General features: G+C 41.3%; 1 protein-coding gene across 2 annotated transcripts in view; it reads right to left on the bottom strand.

The window, feature by feature from the left end:
• Positions 1–12726: 12726 nt before the first annotated feature.
• The window catches only part of PBX1 (PBX homeobox 1), a 328066-nt gene continuing 318977 nt past the window's right edge, over positions 12727–21815 (bottom strand). For both annotated transcript variants that reach the window (XM_063625014.1, XM_063625018.1), the window contains one exon: positions 12727–14215. In XM_063625014.1, coding sequence (XP_063481084.1) covers positions 14195–14215 — 21 coding nt within the window. In that variant the 3' untranslated portion in view covers positions 12727–14194. The remainder of the gene's footprint in view (positions 14216–21815) is intronic.

Here is a 21815-nt window from a genome sequence, read left to right as displayed (position 1 = left end):
CATTCTGTAGGCTGTCTGTTTATTCTGTTGATAGTTTCTTTTGCTGTGTAGAAGCTTTTAAAGTTTAATTAGATCTCATTTGTCAACTTTTGCTTTTGTTGCAATTGCTCTTGGAGTCTTTGTCACGAAATCTTTGCCTGTTCCTATGTCCAAGATGGTATTGTCTAAATTGTCTTCCAGACTTTTTATAGTTTTGACTTCTACAGTTAAGTTCTTAATTCATCCTGAGTTTATTTTTGTATACAGTGTAAGAAAGGGGTCCAGTTTCACTTTTCTGCATATGGCTAGGCAGTTCTCTCAGCACCATTTATTGAATAGGGAGTCCTTTCTCCATTGCTTGTTTTTGTTAGCTTTGTCAAAGAACAGATGGTTGTAGTTGTGTGGCCTTATTTCTGGGCTCTCTATTCTGTTCCATTTGTCTATTTGTTGGTTTTTGTACCAGTATCATGCTGTTTTGGTTACTGTAGCTTTGTAGTATAGTTTTAAGTTGGGTAACATGATGCCTCCAGCTTTGTTCTTTTTGCTTAGGATTGCCTTGGGTATTCAGGCTCTTTTTTGTTTCCATATACATTTTAAAATAGTTTATTCTAATTCTGTAAAGAATGTCGTTGGTAGTTTGATAGGAATAGCATTGAATCTATAAATTGCTTTGGGTAGTATGGCAATTTTAATGATATTGATTCTTCTTATCCATGAGCATGGGATGTTTTCCGTTTGTTTGTGTCATCTCTGATTTCTTTGAGCAGTGTTTTATAATTCTCATTGTAGAAATATTTCACCTCCCTGGTTAGCTGTATGCCTAGATATTTAAATGGGATTGTATTTCTTATTCAGCTTTTAGATTGATTGTTATTGGTGTATAGGAAAGCTAGTGATTTTTGTACATTGATTTTGTATCCTGAAACTTTGTTGAAGTTGTTGATTAGCTGAAGGGGCTTTTGGGGTTTTTGATTAGATGAAGGAGCTTTTGGGGTTTTCTAGATTTAGAAAAGACTATGAGGTTTTCTAGATCTAGAACTACGTCATCTGCAAACAGGGATAATCTGACTTCCTCTCTTCCTATTTGGATGCCCTTTATTTCTTTTTCTTGCTGATTTCCCTGGCCAAAACTTCCAATACTATGTTGAATAGCAGTGGTAAGAGAGGGCAACCTTGCAAGATGGTATTGTTAATAAATAATTGTTAAATTTAGTAGAAGTTGAAATTGGCATTGTGATTCTGTTAAAAAATAAAGTGCATACTGAAGTGTTTAGGAGTATCTGCAATGTACTTTAGCAAAATTAAAAGAGGGTAAAAAAAGAAGCAAGTATGGAGAAAAGTTGATAGTTGCTGAAGCTCGGTGATAGGCAATGTTGTACTCTGTACTCGTGAGCATGTTTGGGAATGCTCGTAATGAAAACTTTAAAAGAGGCTTAAGTTGACATCACATTGCAAACATCTTGGATTCACTGCTCTCTAATACTTGGAACTCTGTTGTCTTATCTCAGTCTACATTACAACCTCTCATCTGAATTTGCGCTTTTTCCCAGCTTTGGTATCCAAGGATCCTCTAGTTCTATTTTTCTGTCTTTTGCCTCTTGGCACACTGCTAGTGCTGCCCCCTTTCATTGACTTGGAGCAGCTTGCATGAGGTCCCCTGCTACCTCAATAAACTGTCCTCGTGAGTGAAAAAAAAGAGGAAATTTCTGGAGGTCGCTGATTGGCTTCTTTCTCCAATTGCCTTCCACCCAGCTGTGTTCTGTGGTCAAAGACAAAGTTATAGTTTCAGTCAAGCATTTCTTATTATCTTTGTACACTTATTTTGGAGAATGAAAGCAGCTGATTGTGTTTCTTTCTTTCTTTCTTTTCTTTTTTTTTTTTAATAGAGTCTCGCTTTGGTGCCCAGGCTGGTGTGCAGTGGCACCATCACAGCTCACTGAAGCCTCAACCTCCCAGGCAATTCTACCTCAGCCTCCCGAGTAGCTGGGACTACAGGTAGGCACCACCACACCTGACTAATTTTTGTATTTATGTTGCCTAGGCTGATCCCAGAATCTTGGCCTTAAGTGACCTTCTTGCCTCTGACTCCCAAAGTGTACAGGCATGAACAACCACACCTGGCCTGATTTTCTATTAATAATAATTATATACCCTAGTATTAATATATGTAGTTATCCTCCTGCCCTGTCTTTCAAGTTTCTAAAAAACAAAATTATACATGTATAAGCCTTGTATAATTTTCTTTTTTTATTTCTTTTTTTTTTTTTTTTTTGAGAGAGAGAATCTCGCTCTGTCACCCAGGCTGAAGGGCAGTGGTGCAATCTTGGCTCACTGCAAGCTCTGCCTCCGGGTCCATGACATTCTCCTGCCTCAGCCTCCCGAGTAGCTGGGACTACAGGCGCCCACCACCACGCCCAGCTAATTTTTTGTATTTTTAGTAGAGACAGGGTTTCACCGTGTTAGCCAGGATGGTCTCGATCTCCTGACCTCATGATCCACCCACCTTGGCCTCCCAAAGTGCTGGGATTACAGGCGTGAGCCACCACGCCGAGCCAAGCCTTGTATAATTTTTTTAAAGAAGTTTCTAGGATATAACATTCCACTGGAAATATCCCCAAGAGAACAAATTGCTTCTCCTAAGTGTTTCTTCCAGCCTACCAACCACGGGGTCTCCTCTTCCTTTCTTCCTTTTGGTACCCTCTTGTTATCCTAATTACAGAGAGCAAAACAAAGAATGTACAGAAAGTGGTAAAACTCAAGTGGCAGAAGATCAGAATCCTCCTATAATAATATTGAGAAATTGTCCAAGCTTTCTAAAGAGAGCTGCTTTGCATGCATTTTCACTTAATCCTCAAAATACTCCCATATAATGTATATTATTACGTCACCATTTTACAGATGTAGAAACTGAGGATCAGTGATATTAAATAAAGTTGCCCAGGCCCATCAAACTAATAAGTGTCAATGCAGAGATTCAGACTCAGGGCTGTCTGAATTCAAAGCCTGTGCTGTTGAATGCCATCCAACACTGCCTCACAAATCCTCATTTATTCAGGACTCACATCAATATTAAACACTCTTCCTCCCCAGTCAGGCCTCTTCCTTGTTGCTGGGTGAGTGACCGTGCTGTTAGTCACCACCGTGGAAAGAAACCTTTGTGACAGTTAATGGTCTACATGCATGTAGGAGACTCAAAATAAAGCAAAATAGACTATTTGCATAAATAGAATCTGCTCAAATGTCAGCAGGCACGAGCTGGCAACAAATGTGAAGACAAGGCAAAGAGGAGGAAGGACCACCACTTGCCTCACACCCTCCCTTTTCCCTGCAGCCTCTGTCCTGGACCCTGGGACCCGCCAGGGAGCACATCCTGTCAGATAAGCCCCAGACAGACAGACGTTGTCATTTGACTTCAGCATATCACTCTGATCCAGATCAGTTCCAAGCTAGACACCCAATCATGAGTGGAATTTGGTTTGACATGTACCTGGCTGTGAAAGCCATGTTCTCGCCCCCATCCTTGCCCACTTGACCCCCATAGCCTCATATGTCAGAATGTGACATCCCAGGTGTCAGCTGTAACACCAAGTGCACAGAGCAAGAGAAAGATGGCAATGACAGCAGAGGCTCCAGTGCCCAGCCCAAGCCTGGCACCAGGACTGGCCTCCTGCCTGGGAGGAAAGAGCGGGGCCCACAGCTGTGTGTCAGGGAGGCTGGGACTGCAAAGCCCCTTCAGCTGGGTGCCATGGAGTCTGGAATACCACTGCCAGAATTTTTCTTTTGCTTCAGCATTGTCCTCTCCTCATAAACTCTGAGCCATTCGGTGTTAATTTGGATATTAAACAGCATTTCCCTGGCTGGAAGGACCCAGAGTTGCAAGAGTGTAGACATGAAGTTACCAAACACAAGATAACTCACAGTTTTCCCTGGCACTGACTCTTGAGGCAAAGTAGGAAAAGAACATATGCTAAAAGGAGGCAAAAATGAATGTTTATTGAGCATTTAGTAAGTACCAGCCCTGTATAGGTGCTTTGTATACAATATATTTTATTGTTGGAGCAACACAGCAAAGCTCATAAAAGAAGCTGCTCGAGATCATACACTTACTAAGTAATGGCCCTGGAATCATGGCTGGTGCACTCCACAGCATCCTTTCTTCCTATTAAGCTTATTTACCTGGGGCCAGGAGAGCAGTGTTGGGCACACCAGGTTAAGTTCTCGGTTCTTTGCATTATCCCTCCTGTCTGACACCCCAGATAGAGATGGGAAGAAATGGTCAAATATGGAATCTCATCAATTCCCAAGCCCCCAGGCTCCCCTTCCTCCCAGACATCCTATGGTACTCTTGGGACTGTGCAGGTTCCTGATTGACCAGGTAGGAGCTTTGAGCCCTATGAGGGCAGAGTCTTGGCCCCAACGTTGCTGAGCCATTGGTGATGACTTCTTGACACGATGACGAGTCAAATGCTTGTAGTAATCTTCAGCTCATCTTGGCAGATGCTGCAGGCAACAACATAGATGGCTATAGGGTACTGTGTTCCCAGATTTCGGGATTCCTAATTTTTAAAAGCATTAAAGACTGTCATGTAGTTCACAGTGTTCCATTTTGCCAAGCAAATATATAAACCTCCACTATTTATTATCATTATAAGTTCATAAAGAAGAGATCTTTAAATACCAAAAGTGTAGGAAGGGCATCATCTCATTAAAGACAGACTTTTCCAAGAAAGAAAGTTTGCAAGGTTATGTTGATATGTACATATTTTATATTTATCATAGTTGTATGAAAATATCTTCAATAACCTGTGTAAGTCTTTAGACTAACATTAAGGGATCCTTGATTAAGACGGAAAGGCCTTAGACTGAGAGTCAGGCTACCCGGGATCAATCTCAGACCCCACTGCTAACCATCTATGTGGCCTTGGGCAAGTCGCATCATCTCTGTGGTGCTTAGTTTCCTCCCTCATAGGATGGAGTAATAACACCCACCTTAGTGGGGCATCGTGAGGACAAAATGAAATAATGAGTGAAAAATGCAGGTGAGAAAACGTATCAATTTCTTCACCTGTTAAATAAGGGAATTAGATGAAATGAGTGTTGAGATCCCTCTCAACTCTCTATGATTACAGGAAAGCAGCCTAAGCTTCCTGGCCATACAGCATAGGCCTCAGAGAGGAAATACGTTCTCAGAGAGAGAGATTGACTCTCCAAGAGAAAGTGTCCCATACAACCTGGGACGGATTAGGTTTTGGGTCAACCTAGCAAATTCTCAACCCTTCTTTCACCTATGCCTATATCCTTTTCCTGGTCATCCTCATACACAAATAAAAGCAGCAAATGATTTTGTGCTGTGTTTTGGCAAAGTTGGGATTCCAGAGATAGCCATGGTGGGTGGCCCACTCTAAGAAGCTGAGATCAGGGTCAAGAAGTAAAACACAAAGACATGAAGAGTTAAATAACAGAAACTGTCAATCCAGATCACGTAACTGGCTTTGAGTTCACTGAGCCCCTGAATCCTATTCCATCTCTGCCACTCTCTGTTCTAGAATGCAACTCTCTCAAAAGAAACAAATCTCAGGAAAGGCAGGGAAAGAAAGTGGGCACAGTGGGCTCACACACGCATGTGGAAGATGAGGCAGTGGGATGTCTTCGTTTCTCCCCCCATCGTTCTTCCGTTTCTGCCTCCTAGGTCCTCATCTACCTGTGATGCACAAGGAATGAGAGGTCCCACACTGCTTAAGTTTGCTAGTGGGGCAGGATTCATTGACTTACGCTCGCTTGCTCTGCCTTACATGCAGAGAGATTTACATGTTAGGTGTATGAGGCCAGAGACAGCTCAGGCAGGAGAAACATTTTGCAAAGCTCCAAGAATGATTTAAAAGCACTACAGGCTTAATGCATGGAGCACTGGGCTGGATGCAGGTGCATTGGTGGCACCTGTCTTTGCCTAACTGTTGGATTTCATCCCTTCTCTAGACCCCATTGTCACAAAACCTGGACTGAGCCCAGCCCCTTCCATGAAGTGCATAGATAGTCCTGCCAGTGCCAAGATGTTCTGGAAAACTGACAACCATGTGAAGAAGGCTATGAGTGTGTATGTGTATGTGCATGCATGTGTGTATGTGTGTGTGTTCGTGTGTGTGTGTATGTGGGTGTGTATTCATATTACCTATCAGGAAAGATGGGGGCAATCCAGATGCAGTTTGCTAAAGATCCTAAGTATTGGCATGTTATCAGATTAAGCCATGAAGATCATATTTCCAATGTCAAAGTGCAGCTGAAGGTCAGTATGCCCAAAGTAAGTGGCTTTAGAAGTTTTTACTAGGAAAGGAAGATTGAGCTGAACACACCTCATAGCCTCTCCAACTTACCCAAAGCCCATTAACTAGGCTGAGTGAGCTGCATCCAGCCCTACAGATTCCAGTACTTGGAAATATGTATTAAGAAGCTCAGAGATGCAGTCAGTGGGAGCTGAGAGTGGGCAGTGGTGGAGGTTTGAAACAGGTAACAGACCTAGAGAATGTTTCATAGCTGCCAATGCTAAGTTTCCCATCTGTTTTTTTTTAAGGTAAATCTTGTGGTACATCCATGGTAGATAGGAGGCAGGTTTCTAAGCTCTTGCCTTACATGGAGTCTTTTTTTAAAAATTATTTGCACATGTGAACCAGAAGCTTTCAAACAAAACCCTGCAAACTTTATTGCCTTTTTCTGAACAGGAGAGAGAGTTTCTGTAAGAGCCATCACAATTAAAATGGCATCAAAAGAGGCAACTGTTCAGAAACAGAATAAAACAATTAAAAAGATGAAATAGTTCAAGGGGTGCACAAACCATTCATCCCCTCCCTCACCTCATGCTCCTACCTTTTTCCCCCAGGAGGAACTGACTTTTAAAATATTGCAGGTATCAACAGGAAATCTGCTGAAGATGCAAGAGTGAAGTTTAATAGGGTCTGCTGTGTGCTTGATCACCTTGCCGCCAGTGGGGACACCTCCTGTTGGGAAAAGTGACAGGTCATGTAAAAAGAGAAAGGAACAGCCAACAGGGTGAGCATCCTGGGACAGGCAGCACTTCAGCGAGTAATCTTCTGCCAGAGCAGTGAGAGAGATGCCAGAACTTGCCAGAGCTACACTGCAACAGAGAACTTTACCTCATCTGGGATGGATGTAGGGGACAGGCCTGAAAGTGGCTTTATGCAGGTTTTCCATAAGCCCTAAGCTCAAAAAAAAAAAAAAAAAAAAAAAAAAAAAAAAAAAAACCTGTGTATTACACAGACATTGAACTTAGGCTGATCTATTAGGAATTGGCTAGGACACTGTATTGGTATGCGTTTCCCAGAAAAACAGAACCAATAAGATACAAGGTTTATTAAATAAAGTTTATTTATTATGAGAAACTGGCTCACACAATCACGGAGACTGAGTAGTCCCACAGTCTGCATCTGCAAGCTAGAGACCTAGAAAAGTCAAGGTGTAGTTCCAGCCTATTTCCGACCGCCTGAGAACCAGGAGAACCAGTGGTTTCGGTTCTGATCCAAGAACAAAGGCCAAAACCAGTGCACTGAAGGTGTAAGTTCTAATTCATATCTGAACCCTAAGATGCAGGCATGCTAATGGTGTAAGTCCCAGTTTAGGGGCAGGGGAAGACCAATGCTTCAGCTTAAGCAGTAAGACATGGAGCGCAAATTCTCTCTTATTCAGCCTTTCATTCTGTTTAGACCTCCAGTGGTTTGGATGAGGCTTACCCACACCGGGGAGGGCCATCTACTCTACTCAGCCCACCAATTCAATCAAAAGATTGGTTCAGCTCAATCTTCCTTTCCTAGTAAGAAGTTCTTTTTTTTTTTTTTTTTTTTTTTTTGAGACAGAGTCTCACTCTGTCACCCAGGCTGGAGTGCAGTGGCTTGATCTCCGCTCACTGCAAGCTCTGCCTCCTGGGTTCACGCCATTCTCCTGCCTCAGTCTCCTGAGTAGCTGGGACTACAGGTGCCCGCCACCATGCCCGGCTAATTTTTTGTATTTTTAGTAGAGATGGGGTTTCACTATGTTAGCCAGGATGGTCTCGATCTCCTGACCTCGTGATCTGCCCGCCTCAGCCTCTCAAAGTGCTGGAATTACAGGCGTGAGCCATCCTTTCTTAGTAAGAACTTCTAAAGCCACTTACCTTGGGCATGCTAATCTCTTCCAGAAACACCCTCACCGACACACCCAGAAATAATGTTTAACCAAATATTTGGACACTCTGTGACTCGGTCAAGTTGACACATTAAATTGATCATTACAAGCACTGTTCTGTGAGCGGGTCCAAAAGGACCCTGGAAAATGGTATCAGTTAACTTACAGTCTATGTGTAAAATCCTACACACTGAAAAGTGTGCTCTGGGACTACTTCCCAATATGCAGTGGTTATTGCCATTCCTCCTCACCACAAAATAAATGTAACTCACTGGAGCATTACTTGGTAATCTCCTGCTGACTTCTGGGAGTAAATGGACGGGTGCAGCAACTGTATTTGAGAAGGACATGGTGACCATAGTCATCTGGCTGCCAAATGTATTGAGTCCTGCCCCAGTTGGTAACAGCAGCATCACCTCCTAAGGTGGGTCAGTTGGCCTTCTTCCCTTACCTTGCTTGGTGGTCTCTATCAGATAGAGCTCACAGTGCTAAGACAGCAGCCATAGATGATAGTTCAATGTGGCCTGCTATGTGTCCTGGAGGAAGGATTTCTTCTTTGTGAAGTAGACTTCCAGACCCACAAAGACTAGAGTTATGGGAACAGGTTGCACAAATCCACTAAGTAGGTCACTGGGAGTGATGGAAGTGGGTCACTATGACTTCTAGCCCTTGGCTTCAGATTCATATACTCTATATATCAGGGACATAGCACCATAAAATGGTCATTGATCTAGATGTACACTATGTTCTGGAAGATGGTGCCCTATCATTGCAAGCTATCATTTCTAAGCTTGTGCTGTCTTAAAAAAAATTCATTCTATAATTCTGTCAAGATAGTAGTATCTTGATGGTGTTGCATATGATAGGAAAGTGAACCCCATGGTCATTTGCTCACGCTATCCTTCCTTTGCTATAAAGTGGGTTCCTTGGTCCAATGTGATATGATGTAGAATCCTGTGTCAGTGGATCATATGCTTTAGAAACCCCAAAAAGCTGGTACCAGACAAGGCTTTGAGGTAGGAAAGGCAAAGTCAAATGTCATATACGTGTTTATTTCCATCAAGATGAATTTTTGCCCTTTACAGGGTAGGAGAGATCCTGTGTTCTCAAGTTACTATCAAATCGTTAGTCTCCTTGAGGAATGGGGTGCCATATTGGGAAAGGGGCTTACTCTCGTCCATGTTGCTAGCATAGACATTTTTTAATGGCAGTAACTAGATTAGCCTTGGTAAGCAGGAGTCCTTGCTATTGGACCTGCTCCCTGCCACCATAGCCATTTTGTTTATGTGTCCATTGAGCCAGCACTGGGCTGGCCAATGAGAAAAGCAGGCACTTTCTGACTCATTCTATCTATGTGATTGTTTAGTGCCTCTTCTTCAGTGGATACTCTTGGGTGAATGTTAATTAAGTGATGCAAAAATCCTCATTCTTTTTGCCCACTTGCATAAGTCCATCCACATATGTCCTTCCTAGATCTCCTTGTCTCTAACCTCTAAATATCTCTTCTTCTAGGTTCCTAATCACTAGCCAAACCATTTGCCATTGCCATGAGTCTTTATATGTTTTTATCTCAGTCCACTTTTTTCCCCCACACAAAATATATGGCCGATGAATCACTCAAAGCTCTGCCAATTCTAATAATTTCTGTTTCCCACTGTATTTCACAGCATTACCCAAGAGTGGGTGTGCTCCTGCTGCCATCCATTTCGGGCTTGCCCCACATACTAAGCTCAGACTTTTCCTCCTCAGCCACCGCATCATAAAGGACTCTTCAAGTTGCCAAATTTGTGAGCTGAGGGAGAGGCACCAGTGTAACAGTGGGAATAACATGAGAGTCTGGTCCTTCGCTCTTGTAGCTCACTGTGCCCTCTGGGTCTATTTGTATCTGAGCCCGTATAAAACACTTCCATCTTATAATGGGTAGTTGATAGGTCCACTGTGTTTTAAAATTTGCTGGGTCTGATTTAACCTAATTTATGAGAGGATGTCTGGCTACACTGTCATTTGATATTCCAGATCAGGTACTCATCTCTCCTAGGTCCCGGTTGTACACTGGAGCTCTTTTTTCAACTGGAGTCTAATTTTCTGATGCAAAAGGCACGACCTTGCTCCAAAATTTTATGGGTTCATATTGTGGTACTCTCACTATGGCTTGACATAGCTACACAGCATGTCTTTTCCCACCATAGATACCTATAATATCATGGGGACTACTGGGTCATATGGTCCCAGTTGCAGGGCTGCTTATACTGCAACTGAAACTTCTATAGAGCCCTTTCCTACCCTAGGCTTCACCCAAAGTTAGAAATTTTCCATGTTACCTGGTAAATGGTCAGAGCAGTATGTCCAAATGTGGAAGTTCTGCTTCTTCCAGAACCCAAAGAGTACTATCAGGTATTGTGATTCTTTCTCAGAAGATATAAATTGAAATAATCTGCCTTTATTTTTGGAAGGGCAATCTCAACATGCCTCATAGCCCTGAACTTCTAAAAAGTTCACTAATATGGCAGGTCTCTGAATATGCATAGGTTTTATTTTATTTATTTATTTTTATTTTTTTGAGGTGAGTCCCTGTCACCCAAGCTGAGTGCAGTGGTGTGGTCATGGTTCACTGCAGCCTCGACCTCTCAGGCTCAAACAAGCCTCGCACTTCTGCCTCCCAATTAGCTGGGACTACAGGCACGTGCCATCATGCCCAGCTAATTTTTTATTTTTTGTAGAGATGAGGTTTCACTATGTTGCCCAGGCTGATCTCAAATTCCTGGATGCAAGTAATCCTCCCACCTTGGCCTCCCAAAGTGCTGGGATTACAGGCATGAACCACTACATATGGTTTTATCTTTTATCCTGTGAACCACATGCATCTTACTCAAGGCTTTCAGAATAGTTTTCTGATACTTCTTAACATGACCTCATCCATATAGTAAATAAATGTGACATTGGAATAACCAGATAGTCTAAGTCCCTTCAGACTCTATGATGATAGAGGGTAGAAGAATTAACATAGCCCTGGTACAAGATCACAAATACACTTTGTTGTCCACCCTATGTGAATATGGACTGCTTCTTGACATCCTTCTTGACAGGGATGGAAAATTACTCATTTGCCATGTCAAAGGCTGCATACCATATACTTGACACTGTGTTAATCTTCTCTAGCAAAGATATCACACCTGGCACAGCAGTTGCAATTGGGGCTAATATTTGTATGAGTTTACAGTAATGCAACTGTCATGTTCTAGTATCCTTCTAGTTTTAGTAGGGACTATACCAGAAAATTAATGGGGATATGATGAGGACCACCACCCCTACATCCTTTAGGATTAAGCATTTCATTAATCTCTTCCATTCACTCTAGCATGCAATATTGTTTTCGGTTTACTATTTTCATAGGGAAGTGGGGTTGGAGGAACAGAAGTTTCAGAAGATTATACTTGGTCTTCCTCATTACAGTAGCTCTTATCCCACAGTCCAAGGAATACTGTGAGCTTTCTATCAATTACCAAGTATATGCATTTCAATTATTCTTTCAGTTACTGAGGAAATTCCCAAGTGTGGGTCCATGGACTCAGTGGATGCACTGTGGGCAATCACAGTTGTGGATACACTAAGACCCTGTATTTTGACAACAAGACCATGATGACTATCTGGGTCTCAGATATCAATGTCAACTCGGGACCTATGTCTCATGGTCCTCAAACTATTTGGGTCATCCTCTTCCTCTAGTATATGATCACTTGAGAAAGTGGCCAAGGGCCTTTTGGGAAAATAATGAGAAAATCATCACCATCTATATTTTCTATAAAATTTGAATGGTCTCATTACCTAGAGACCCAGGTTTTTTTTTTTTTTTTCTATCAGTGGGTTCTGAATCTGAAAACTGACTTGAGTCTGGGTATCATGTCTTGACTTTTATTGAGATGACTGTCGTCAGCCTGTTAATCATCTATCCTTGATTTCTTTGAGTTTATAGGTTGAACAATACTCTTATTGGCTGTCCATTTATCTTGTCCCTAGGAATGCCATATTTTGCTTACCGTCTCCATAAGTGCGTGATCTCCTTAGGTGCACTCCAACCTTGTCACTTATTACAATAATTATCCTCAGAGTCAGTGAGATTTAGTTACCTAGCTTCTGGGAGACCTCTGGAAATGAGCAACCTGGTATCTCCTGAGACAGATTATTCTATCATTACACACCCAATTATGTTGAAATCCTTTCTTGTGCAGCAGAAATATTCTTCCTGGAATTGCTATCCATGTGACACACCTTTAGGTATTTGAAGGTAGCAACCACACAAATCCCCTCTTACTTCCCTCACAATGATCAACTCCACTTGCTTCTAGACTAATCTCCACAGAATCAAGCCTTCATATTCATTAGCTGGGTTAAAGTACTAATCTTGGGTTATCTGGAGAAGAAAGAGAACACATGTGCCCCACTGAGATGAGGGAAAGTTGCAATAAAATGGTAACATAAAGAGATAACATGTCTGGAGTGTTTACTGTGTACTGGGTCCTGTGCAAAGGACATTACTCACACTATACTCAAAAAAATTCATTTATGCAAGAAATATTTATTAATCACCAAAATCATTCTAGAAACTGGGGATACAGCAGTAAAGAATACAAAAATTCCTGCCCTTATAGAGCTTACATTCTAGAGGTGGGAAAGAGGCAATAAATAAGATAATTGAGTGCTATATATAGTATATTAGGTATTAAGTGCTAAGGAAAATAATAAAATGAGGAAAGAGGATAGGAAATGCCAGATGGTTTACAAGTTTAGGTATTGTGTTCAAGAAAGTTCTCAAAAAAAGTAAGTTGAGTGAAGACCTGAAGGAGGTAAAAGAGTGACCTTTATGTATATCTGGGAAAGACTGTCCCCAGGAGAATGAACAATAAGGGCAAAGACCCTGAGGTAGGTATTATCATCTCCATTTTTACAGATGGGAAAATGACTTGCCCAAGAGCGCATTGCTTGAAGACGGAGCCAGGATTCAAACTCAGGTCTGCTTGATGTTAGAGCTAGTGTACCATATACCCGCCCGGTGATGTAGTGTGAGTGACATTAGGCAATCTAGAAACACTCTATACTATGGATGATGACACAAAGCCTAGAAGCAGGAAGCAACTTGCTCAGATGAACACGTGTGGATAATGGCTGAGCTGAGACTAGAGTGCTGTCATTTCCACTCCACCATCCCTGCTTCCAGAATCCAGGCATTTTTCCTCTGGCTAAAAATATTTCCCAGAAAAGTTAATGGACTTGGTATAACTTTATCAACGTATTTTGCCAATAGGCATTTTAAAGTCTTGTCATGCCCCAACCATACTAAACGATGTCTTTGAGCTCTGATTTCTCTCGTTGGTAGGTGTGGGGTAGTTATGGAGCATAGATTACAGAGTTAGACACATCTAAACCGGAAAACAGGCCCCATACTTTTGTAGCTATGTGATCTTGGGCAAGTTACTAAATATCTCTAACTCCCACATCATCCACAGAACAAGGATAGAAATGCCTGCCAGGGATTTGGTGGGGATTAGATAAATTAGTACCTGTTCAGCACCTCACACAGTGACTGGTACAGGGGAGATGCACTAAATGTGTTCACTGCCTTCTCCCTATGTAGTTAGTTGTCTTTTTACATGCACAACTCTTGCTTTCTTAATTTATTATAGTATTCTGAGAATTTAGAGGTTGTCATATATATACCTAGCTATTCATCACGTTTTATGTTATATGGTGGTGCACAATAAATGCTTAAAAGTGATTATTTGATTGCTGGATTCGTGGGGGCGAAGAGAAAGAGAGATTATTGCTTTGGGGCTCTGTTGATGCCACAGTCTTCCAGTTGCAACATCTGCCAAATCACTGCTCCCCAGAGTTGTTTTGGCTGATGTGACTGGCCAGCAGGTATCCTTTTGCTTCTTCAAAAGTCAGTATGTGTCATTCTGGAAGAGAGGCCACTTTTCAGACAGGCAAAGACATTTCTTCAGTCAAGAGAAGAGGACTTGCTGTCACCACCACAGCATCCAAGCCATCAATAGGTTCTTGCAATTTCCTGGTAAGAAGGCAAAATTCCAGTTTAACTCACAAGTTTAATACCCCCTATCCACAGATCTTTCATCATGACTGCTATCAAAGAGTCAAATTGACCGATTTCAGTTTTTATTTCTTTCGCCCACCCTCTGGCAAGATCTCAATGAGCAGCTAACCAGCTGAAAATAGGAGAAGAAGAAAAAGGCCTGGACCTAGATGATTCAGGAAATGGCTCATCAGCCACCAAAAATTGAAGCCACTTCTCATTCATATAATATGGCAAAAAATCTCCATGACAAATATTAGGAATAGTTCAATGGAGTCATCTGTTTATAATTTCTTTTTAAGAAAAAAATGTGATTCATTTTTGCAGCACTTTCTCCTACATTAGCTTGTTTAATCTTCATAACAACTCTATGAAATAGTTATTATTACCCGTGTTTTACAGACGAAGCAACTGATCCTAGTAATATTAAATGACTTGCTCAAGGACAAACCCAGGACTTAAATCTGCATGCTCTTAATTTGACCAATGGTTTTCCCCTTCCCCTTGTTTATCTGCCTCCACCTAAAAAAAAGCTAATGAAGAACATTCTGTACTGGCCCTATCATAGGTCAATGACAGTTCAGAGGGAGTGTTAGACACCTGTCCTCTTTTTTGTAGCAAATCATACATAGAACCCAGCCTTAATATAAAAACATTGTCAGAGAAAAATCTTTTTCAAAAGTTAATAATGCATCTAAGATTAATTCGTACTTGTTTCTGAATAGCTGAGAAGAGCTCAAAGATATGAAGCATTACTTCTATTCATTACAGAAGGAGAAGGTGCCGGTGCTCTCATTTTATGGCCAGGGATAAAGAAGAGAGAAAGACAATGTATAACAAAGTTGAAAAAACAGCCAGTACTTCTAACTTCTGAACTCAAATTTGGCAAAATTCAGCTTGACAAACTTAAAAAAATCTATCAATAAATTTCCAAAATAGTAATTGTATACATATATGTGAGCAAATATTAGCAGGAAATTATGGAAAATGAGGACTATTGTGTTAGGGTGATAGAATTATAAAGATATTTTTTCTGTTTTCACATATTTTGCAATGACTTTATATTGTGTAAGGAAGATATAAAGCAATAATTATAATTATTTTAGTGGATGCTTTGAAAATATCCATTTGCCCAGGGCTAGGCAATCCCTTTCCACCAAATTCCCAAAATGACAATTGATTGAATTGACAATAGCTGAAGACAGATTTTTTTATGGGTGAGAGGTGCTAATAACATCGTCTCATGTTGGTACATAGAATTGGGTCTCGTGGAATTAGTACTCTGTACCTGAACACTGATGGCCTCAACTTTCTCTAGTCCTCCTCAGAATGAACATTGAAGTGGGGCTTGATGTTTTTTTTGTTTGTTTGTTTGTTTGTTTGTTTTTTTGAGACAGAGTCTTGCTCTGTGGCCCAGGCTGGAGTGCAGTGGCGCAATCTCGGCTCACTGCAAGCTCCGCCTCCCGGATTCAAGCAATTCTCCTGCCTCAGCCTCTCTGAGTAGCTGGGACTACAGGCGTCCGCCACCACGCCCGGCTAATTTTTTTGTATTTTTAGTAGAGACGGGGTTTCACCGTGGTCTCGATCTCCTGAGCTCGTGATCCGCCCGCCTCAGCCTCCCAAAGTGCTGGGATTACAAGCGTGAGCCACCGTGCCTGGCCTGGGGCTTGATGTTTTTTAACTAAAGTCTTTTAGCACAGATTCTCTAGCAAGATTTTCCCTTTTATTTTCACCTGAAGGGCTTGAAAGATTTTTAAACCAATTATTTCAGTAATATGCCTAATTCACTAACCTTTGTAATTTCTCATTTAGTTCAGTAGCTTTTATAATTCCTCATTTAGTTTAGAATGCTAGAGCTTGAGGAAGAGAAAACAGTTAACTTTCTTGTCTGCAGATGAAGAAACTGAGGCTGAGAAAATACAGTTCCAAATTTAAAGTAAGTATATAGCATAGCATAGCATGTATCATATTTTCCCAATTATAATTACAGATACCTCTATAAAATAAGTACACCTGTTCCTCTCCTTGATGTTACCGATGTCCTTGATTATAATTACATCAGAGGCTGGGCATGGTGGCTCATGCCTGTAATCTCAGTATTCTGAGAGGTCAAAATGAGAGGATCACTTGAGGCCAGGAGTTGGAGGCCAGCCTAATCAACATAGCGAGACCCCATCTCTATTTTATTTTTTAAAAAGAATATAGAATATTAAAGTAAAAATAATATGCATTAGTTCAGTAGAAAGTACTCTAGCCCTTGGTACTGAGGGCCTAAGAGTAAATTTGGACTATAGACTTCTCACATTTGATAGTGAAAGAGGGACACACACTGTATATGTATGAACTTATGTATGGACAATTTTAATTTCACTTGTTTTCTCACAGGAGAATATTATCCCATGGCTTAAAAATCTTAAACAGAATCTAGGAAATCAAGAAAAAACGAAGCCATGAAAATGAGGAGCACAGATGAGAATTTCCCAGGCTCTCCCATGGACTCTCAGGCACATGTCCCTGAGTTGCCTTCACTTTCTCAAAAGATGCATATTTAGTGAGCACCATATTTAGGCAGCATAGAGTCAGAGGCCTAGGCTCCAGCCCTGGAGCTGCCAATGATCATCTGTGTGATTTTGAGAAAATCACGCAATATCTCTGGGTCCCCTGCCTCATCTACCAAAAAAAAAAAAAGGGTTGGACTAAAGATTGTTTAAATCATTTGGATTGCATGAAACTGACTCAGGTTATTTTAGGAAGAAAAAGAGTAAATCAGAAGGATATTAGGGAGCACACAGAATTTTACCTGGATAATTAGTTTTGGGAAAAAGATGGAACCAGGACAGCTTGATGAGGGGTATAGGGGGTGGGACCTGATGACAGAAAGGTAGTGTAGGTGCAAGTCTCATTGGAGTGAGCTGCTGCTAAAGTGAATGAGCTTCTAAGATTCTTTGTCCTTGCACCTCAAGTTCCAGATCTTAGGACTTTGGCTAGTTAGCCTAGGGTAAGTCCATGTGACCAAATCTCAACTAGAAGATAGCAGCCAACGTAACTTACAGCCTCACCAAGACAGCACACAGTAGCCAATGAGCAGATGCTGGACAGCCAGAAAATGTAGTGTCTTTGGAACTTCCTAGCTCTCTCCTTCCTTCCTCTTTTTTCCCACTTTTCCTTCCCTCTTTTTTTCTTCCTTTCCTTTCCTTCTTTCCTTTCCTTTCTCCCTTCCTTCCTCTCTCTCTCTCACCACCCCTACTCTCTCTGGTTCTTCTTTAGTACTCTTATAAATATCAACTGGCATTTATATGATAGGGAGAGTACCCAAGGGCAAGGTGTTCTCTCCTCTTTTCTATTTTTCCTTTCCTTCCTCTCTTCCTTCATTCCTCCCTCCTTCCCTTCCTCCCCCCTCCCTTCCTTCCTTCCTTCCTTCCTTCCTTCTTTCCTTCCTTCCTTCCCTCCTTCCTCCCTTCCCTCCTTCCTTCCTTCCCTCCTTCCTTCCTTTCTCTCTGTGTCTCTGTAGTTCTTCTTCAAGACTCTTCCAAATATCAACTGGCTTTTATACTATGGGGGGTTTACATTTCAGCACTCAAGGGTGAGCTGTTCTCCCCCAGAAAAATCCCCACTTCTCTCCAGACTCCCAGGAGGATTAAGCTCATTGTGGGAGAAGAAGGGGAGGGCTGTCTTGGCTGCAGTTGGGTACCAGAAAGCCAGAGTGTAGCAGTGTTCATAAAGACCAGAGCCAGAGAGCACTGGGAGCATGAGCTTGGAGCAGATGGCTAAGAGAACAGTCCACCAAGGACCACTAGGTCCCGCTCCTAGTCAGAGGGGTTTTCTTTCAGAGTGTTCCCATTAACACATTTTCTTGGCCTTCACCTTGTGGCTGCTGGAATGAGTGCCTTTTTTCCTTTTCCAAACTGTCCTTATCAGTAATGCAACAATAGCTAATTTAATTAGCTAACCTGAATGGCAGCCAGCTTGAGCTAATTTGGTTTTGCTAGTGCTCTCTGGTATATACAGAACTGATAATCCTACTTCCCTCTAGACACACTAGAGGGCTTGGGAGGGGGCAGCGAGAGTGACAGTGGCTCTTCCAAAGTCAATCCTACACCTGTGGGATTTAGCACTTGACCAAAGGCAAGTAGTCTTGAGTCAGTATTCCCCAAGGGCCTGTCAACTTTGTCAACTGAAAGAGATAAAATATACAACCAGGAAATTGCAAAGGCAAGGTGCCCAGGATGGGAGTGCTGGGAAAAAACATTCCCCTTAGCAGAAAGAACGCTTGGCCAAAAGATCTGGATCTCAGCCACTGACTGACCTTCCCAAGTCCCTACACCTCGGTGTCTCAGCTACCAGATGCATCATAATAATCACTGTGAAGAAATACTTCCTTTGCAGACATGCTGTAGCACGATATAATGTAGACGAGAGCGCTTTGACACACAGAAAACCGTGGCAATGAAGAACACTTTGATAATTAGCCTATCACCATGAGTATATTTTCTGTTTATCAAAGGCAGGAACTAAACACCATCCTCTCTGTGTCCCTATCATCAGATATGAGGTCTCCACACAGAAGGTGCCCAACATGTGCTTGTTGACTGAATAATACAGGAATAGGGGTATGAGGAGATGTGTAGGAATAGTTTAAGGTGCAGAGAGGTCAACACATAATTAAAGAAACATTGAAAAACATAAGCCTTCTTTTCAGGTAAGTGTCTTAACCGTCTCCATCCTTGACAGAAGAGAAAACTACCAGAGAGGCACAATGGTTTATTCAGATTTCAATACATCAAAATAGCTCTTCTATCCCACCGGCACCTCTGCCTGCATTCCCCAGCCCAGGTACTTCCAGAGCCACTGCCCAGCTAAGGTAAAGGAGCACCCCCAGCGTAGGCTTTTGTGTTTTTTTTTTAGGGTTCTTTTCCCTCTTAAGTACTGCATTTCAATGGAATACAGATTAGAATTTGCATGTACTCACATGGAATAAATGGTGTATTGTTAAAATAAGTAGATTTGAAAAAGTGTGGAATAGGAAAGATCTATCTGGTCATATTATCCACTCCCATTACTTTAATATGCCTTGGTATATTGGTATTTGGCCAAACACATTTAACCATCATGACTACTGTGTTGACTTACTCCATCCACGCTCCCTTGGTGATCCCATCCACTGCATGAGTTCAGCTGTATCCCATATGCTGATCTTCGACTCTGACCTCATTCCTGAGCTCAGTTATCTTGAAACACAACTGCCTGTTGGAGGTTTCCACTTAGATCTTCTGTTACACGTCAAACCCAAGATGACAGAAATTGCCCTCCTCACCTACGTTTACAGAATCCTCTGTTTTAGCGGTTGCTCACATTTACCAAGGCCAGAACCCCAACCTTCCCTTCATGCCTACTTGCAGGTAGCCACTGAGTCCACTGATTTTGCCTTCTAAATATCCTTCAAATCCAGGCCTTTCTCACCACTGAAATTATTTAATTTATATCTTTCATTCCCTAGCCCCCAACTCCAAACAGGTGTTTCTCAAAGGTGAATTCTGTGCCAATCAGGCAAATAAATGTTTGTTCACCTGAACTGAATTAAAATTTTTCTCCCTCTGTTCCACTAAATTTCAAATCTTTAGTGAATACCAATTACTATACTTAAGAAAACCAAAGGTATAGCTGAATTTTTCCATTCTGTTGTAACAGCTATTCCAATGGGCTCTCAATTGACAGCTAATCCCCAAATTTGGGATGAGCACAGTTTCCTTAGCTGAGACTGTGCAGCCTCAGTGGTGGGCTTACCTTTTGGGTCTGCTCTAAAACCTGAGGCTCGTACAAAGAACGCTTAAGTTTCTCCCATGCTTCCAGAAAGGCAGATTATGCTCTGGCTGCCATAATTTCTTCTCCAAAGATTCCTTGTCTTTGACTCTCTCATAGCTAACCCTAAAATCAGGTGCGCATTACATTTTATAAATTCAAATTTCCTACATATTCCTATAACACATTTAAAATATTTGGTATTCCTTAATCATAATTGGTGTTCCAATAATAATTTTGTTTTTTTACCCATTTCTCTAACTTTTACTTAGCTACTGACATGGTCTTCATATTTAGATTTTTTTTTTTTTCTATAGCAATTCCCCTAAAACCCTAGGGCTAGTGGGTGATGTCATTGCATATTGAAATGTAGCCAGATCATAATGGAAATGACAGTCTTGAGCCAGACTGCCTCAGTTCAATTCTTGATTCTACTACCTCTCTATCTCAGTTTCATCATCTGTAATAAGGGATTATAATGTGACTGCATACTTCACAGTCTTCTTGCAAATATTAAAAAAGCTAATTCATATGCCACATTAAACATTCTACTTGGCACAACATAGGCAGGCTATTGTTTTATTAACCTGATATTGAGGATCTAGGAGACATCAAAGGAATTTTGGTGAACAATTTATTTTTATTTTTTAAAAATTTATTTTAATTGCAAAATCAAATGCTTACCATGAATAGAGGCTGTGCTATGCAGTTTACCTATATTATCTCATCTAATCCTCACAGTAACCCTATAATGTAGTTTTAATTATGGATGAAAAAAACAGCCTCAGACAGATTAAGCAACTTGCCATTTGGCACACAGATAACAAATGACAGAACTGGAATTTGAACTCTAAACTGAGTCCAAAGCTAAAATTAAATAAAATACATACTAAGCACTCAAAGTGTTTATGTCTGTAAATAAAACAAAGAAAAAATACAACATTGGATGAATCTCAAAATAATTACGTTGAGTGAAAGAAGCCAGACAAGAAAGAGTATATAGTGCAGGATTCCACTTACATAAAACTCAAGAAAATGCAAGCTAAATATAGTGAGAGAAAACCCATCAGTGGTTGGCTGGGGAGGAGATGAGACAAGAAGAGGTAGGAAGAATGGATTACAAAGAAGCAAACTTTTGGATGTGATGAATATGTTCATTATCTTGGTTGTGGTGATGGTATCACTTGTGTATATGCATGTCAAAACTTACCAAATTGTACACTTCAAATGTACAGTTTATTATATGTCATTAAGTTCAATGAAGTTGAGCATAATATGTTTAATAATGAATAAACACTTGAGCTACTTTTATTTTTTTTGAGACAAGGTCTCATTCCAATGCCCAAGTTGGAGTGCAGTGGTGCGATCTCGGCTCACTGCAACCTCTGTCTACTGGGTTCAAGTGATTCTCCTGCCTCAGCCTCCTGAGTAGCTCGGATTACAGGCATGCACCACCATGCCTGGCTAATTTTTATATTTTTAGTAGAGAGGGGGTTTCACCATGTTGGCCAGGCTAGTCTTGAACTCCTGACCTCAAGTGATCGGCCCGCCTCTGCCTCCCAAAGTGTTGGGATTACAGGCGTGAGCCACTGTGCCCAGCCTTGAGCTACTTTTATACCCTCAAAATCTGGCACATTAAACAAAGGGTTTAATCATTATTAAGAACAACGTATCAAGTATCAGGAGGATTTGGATTTTGCTTGTTTGGTTTGGGTTTTTTTTTGCCCATCACTGGGCTATAATCCTCAGGTATAAGGAGGATTTTGATCTGAGTAGT

This window comes from Symphalangus syndactylus, chromosome 12, assembly GCF_028878055.3.
Source record: "Symphalangus syndactylus isolate Jambi chromosome 12, NHGRI_mSymSyn1-v2.1_pri, whole genome shotgun sequence".
In the NCBI taxonomy this organism is placed as follows: Eukaryota; Metazoa; Chordata; class Mammalia; order Primates; family Hylobatidae; genus Symphalangus; species Symphalangus syndactylus.
This window is presented reverse-complemented; position numbering and strand designations above follow the sequence as displayed.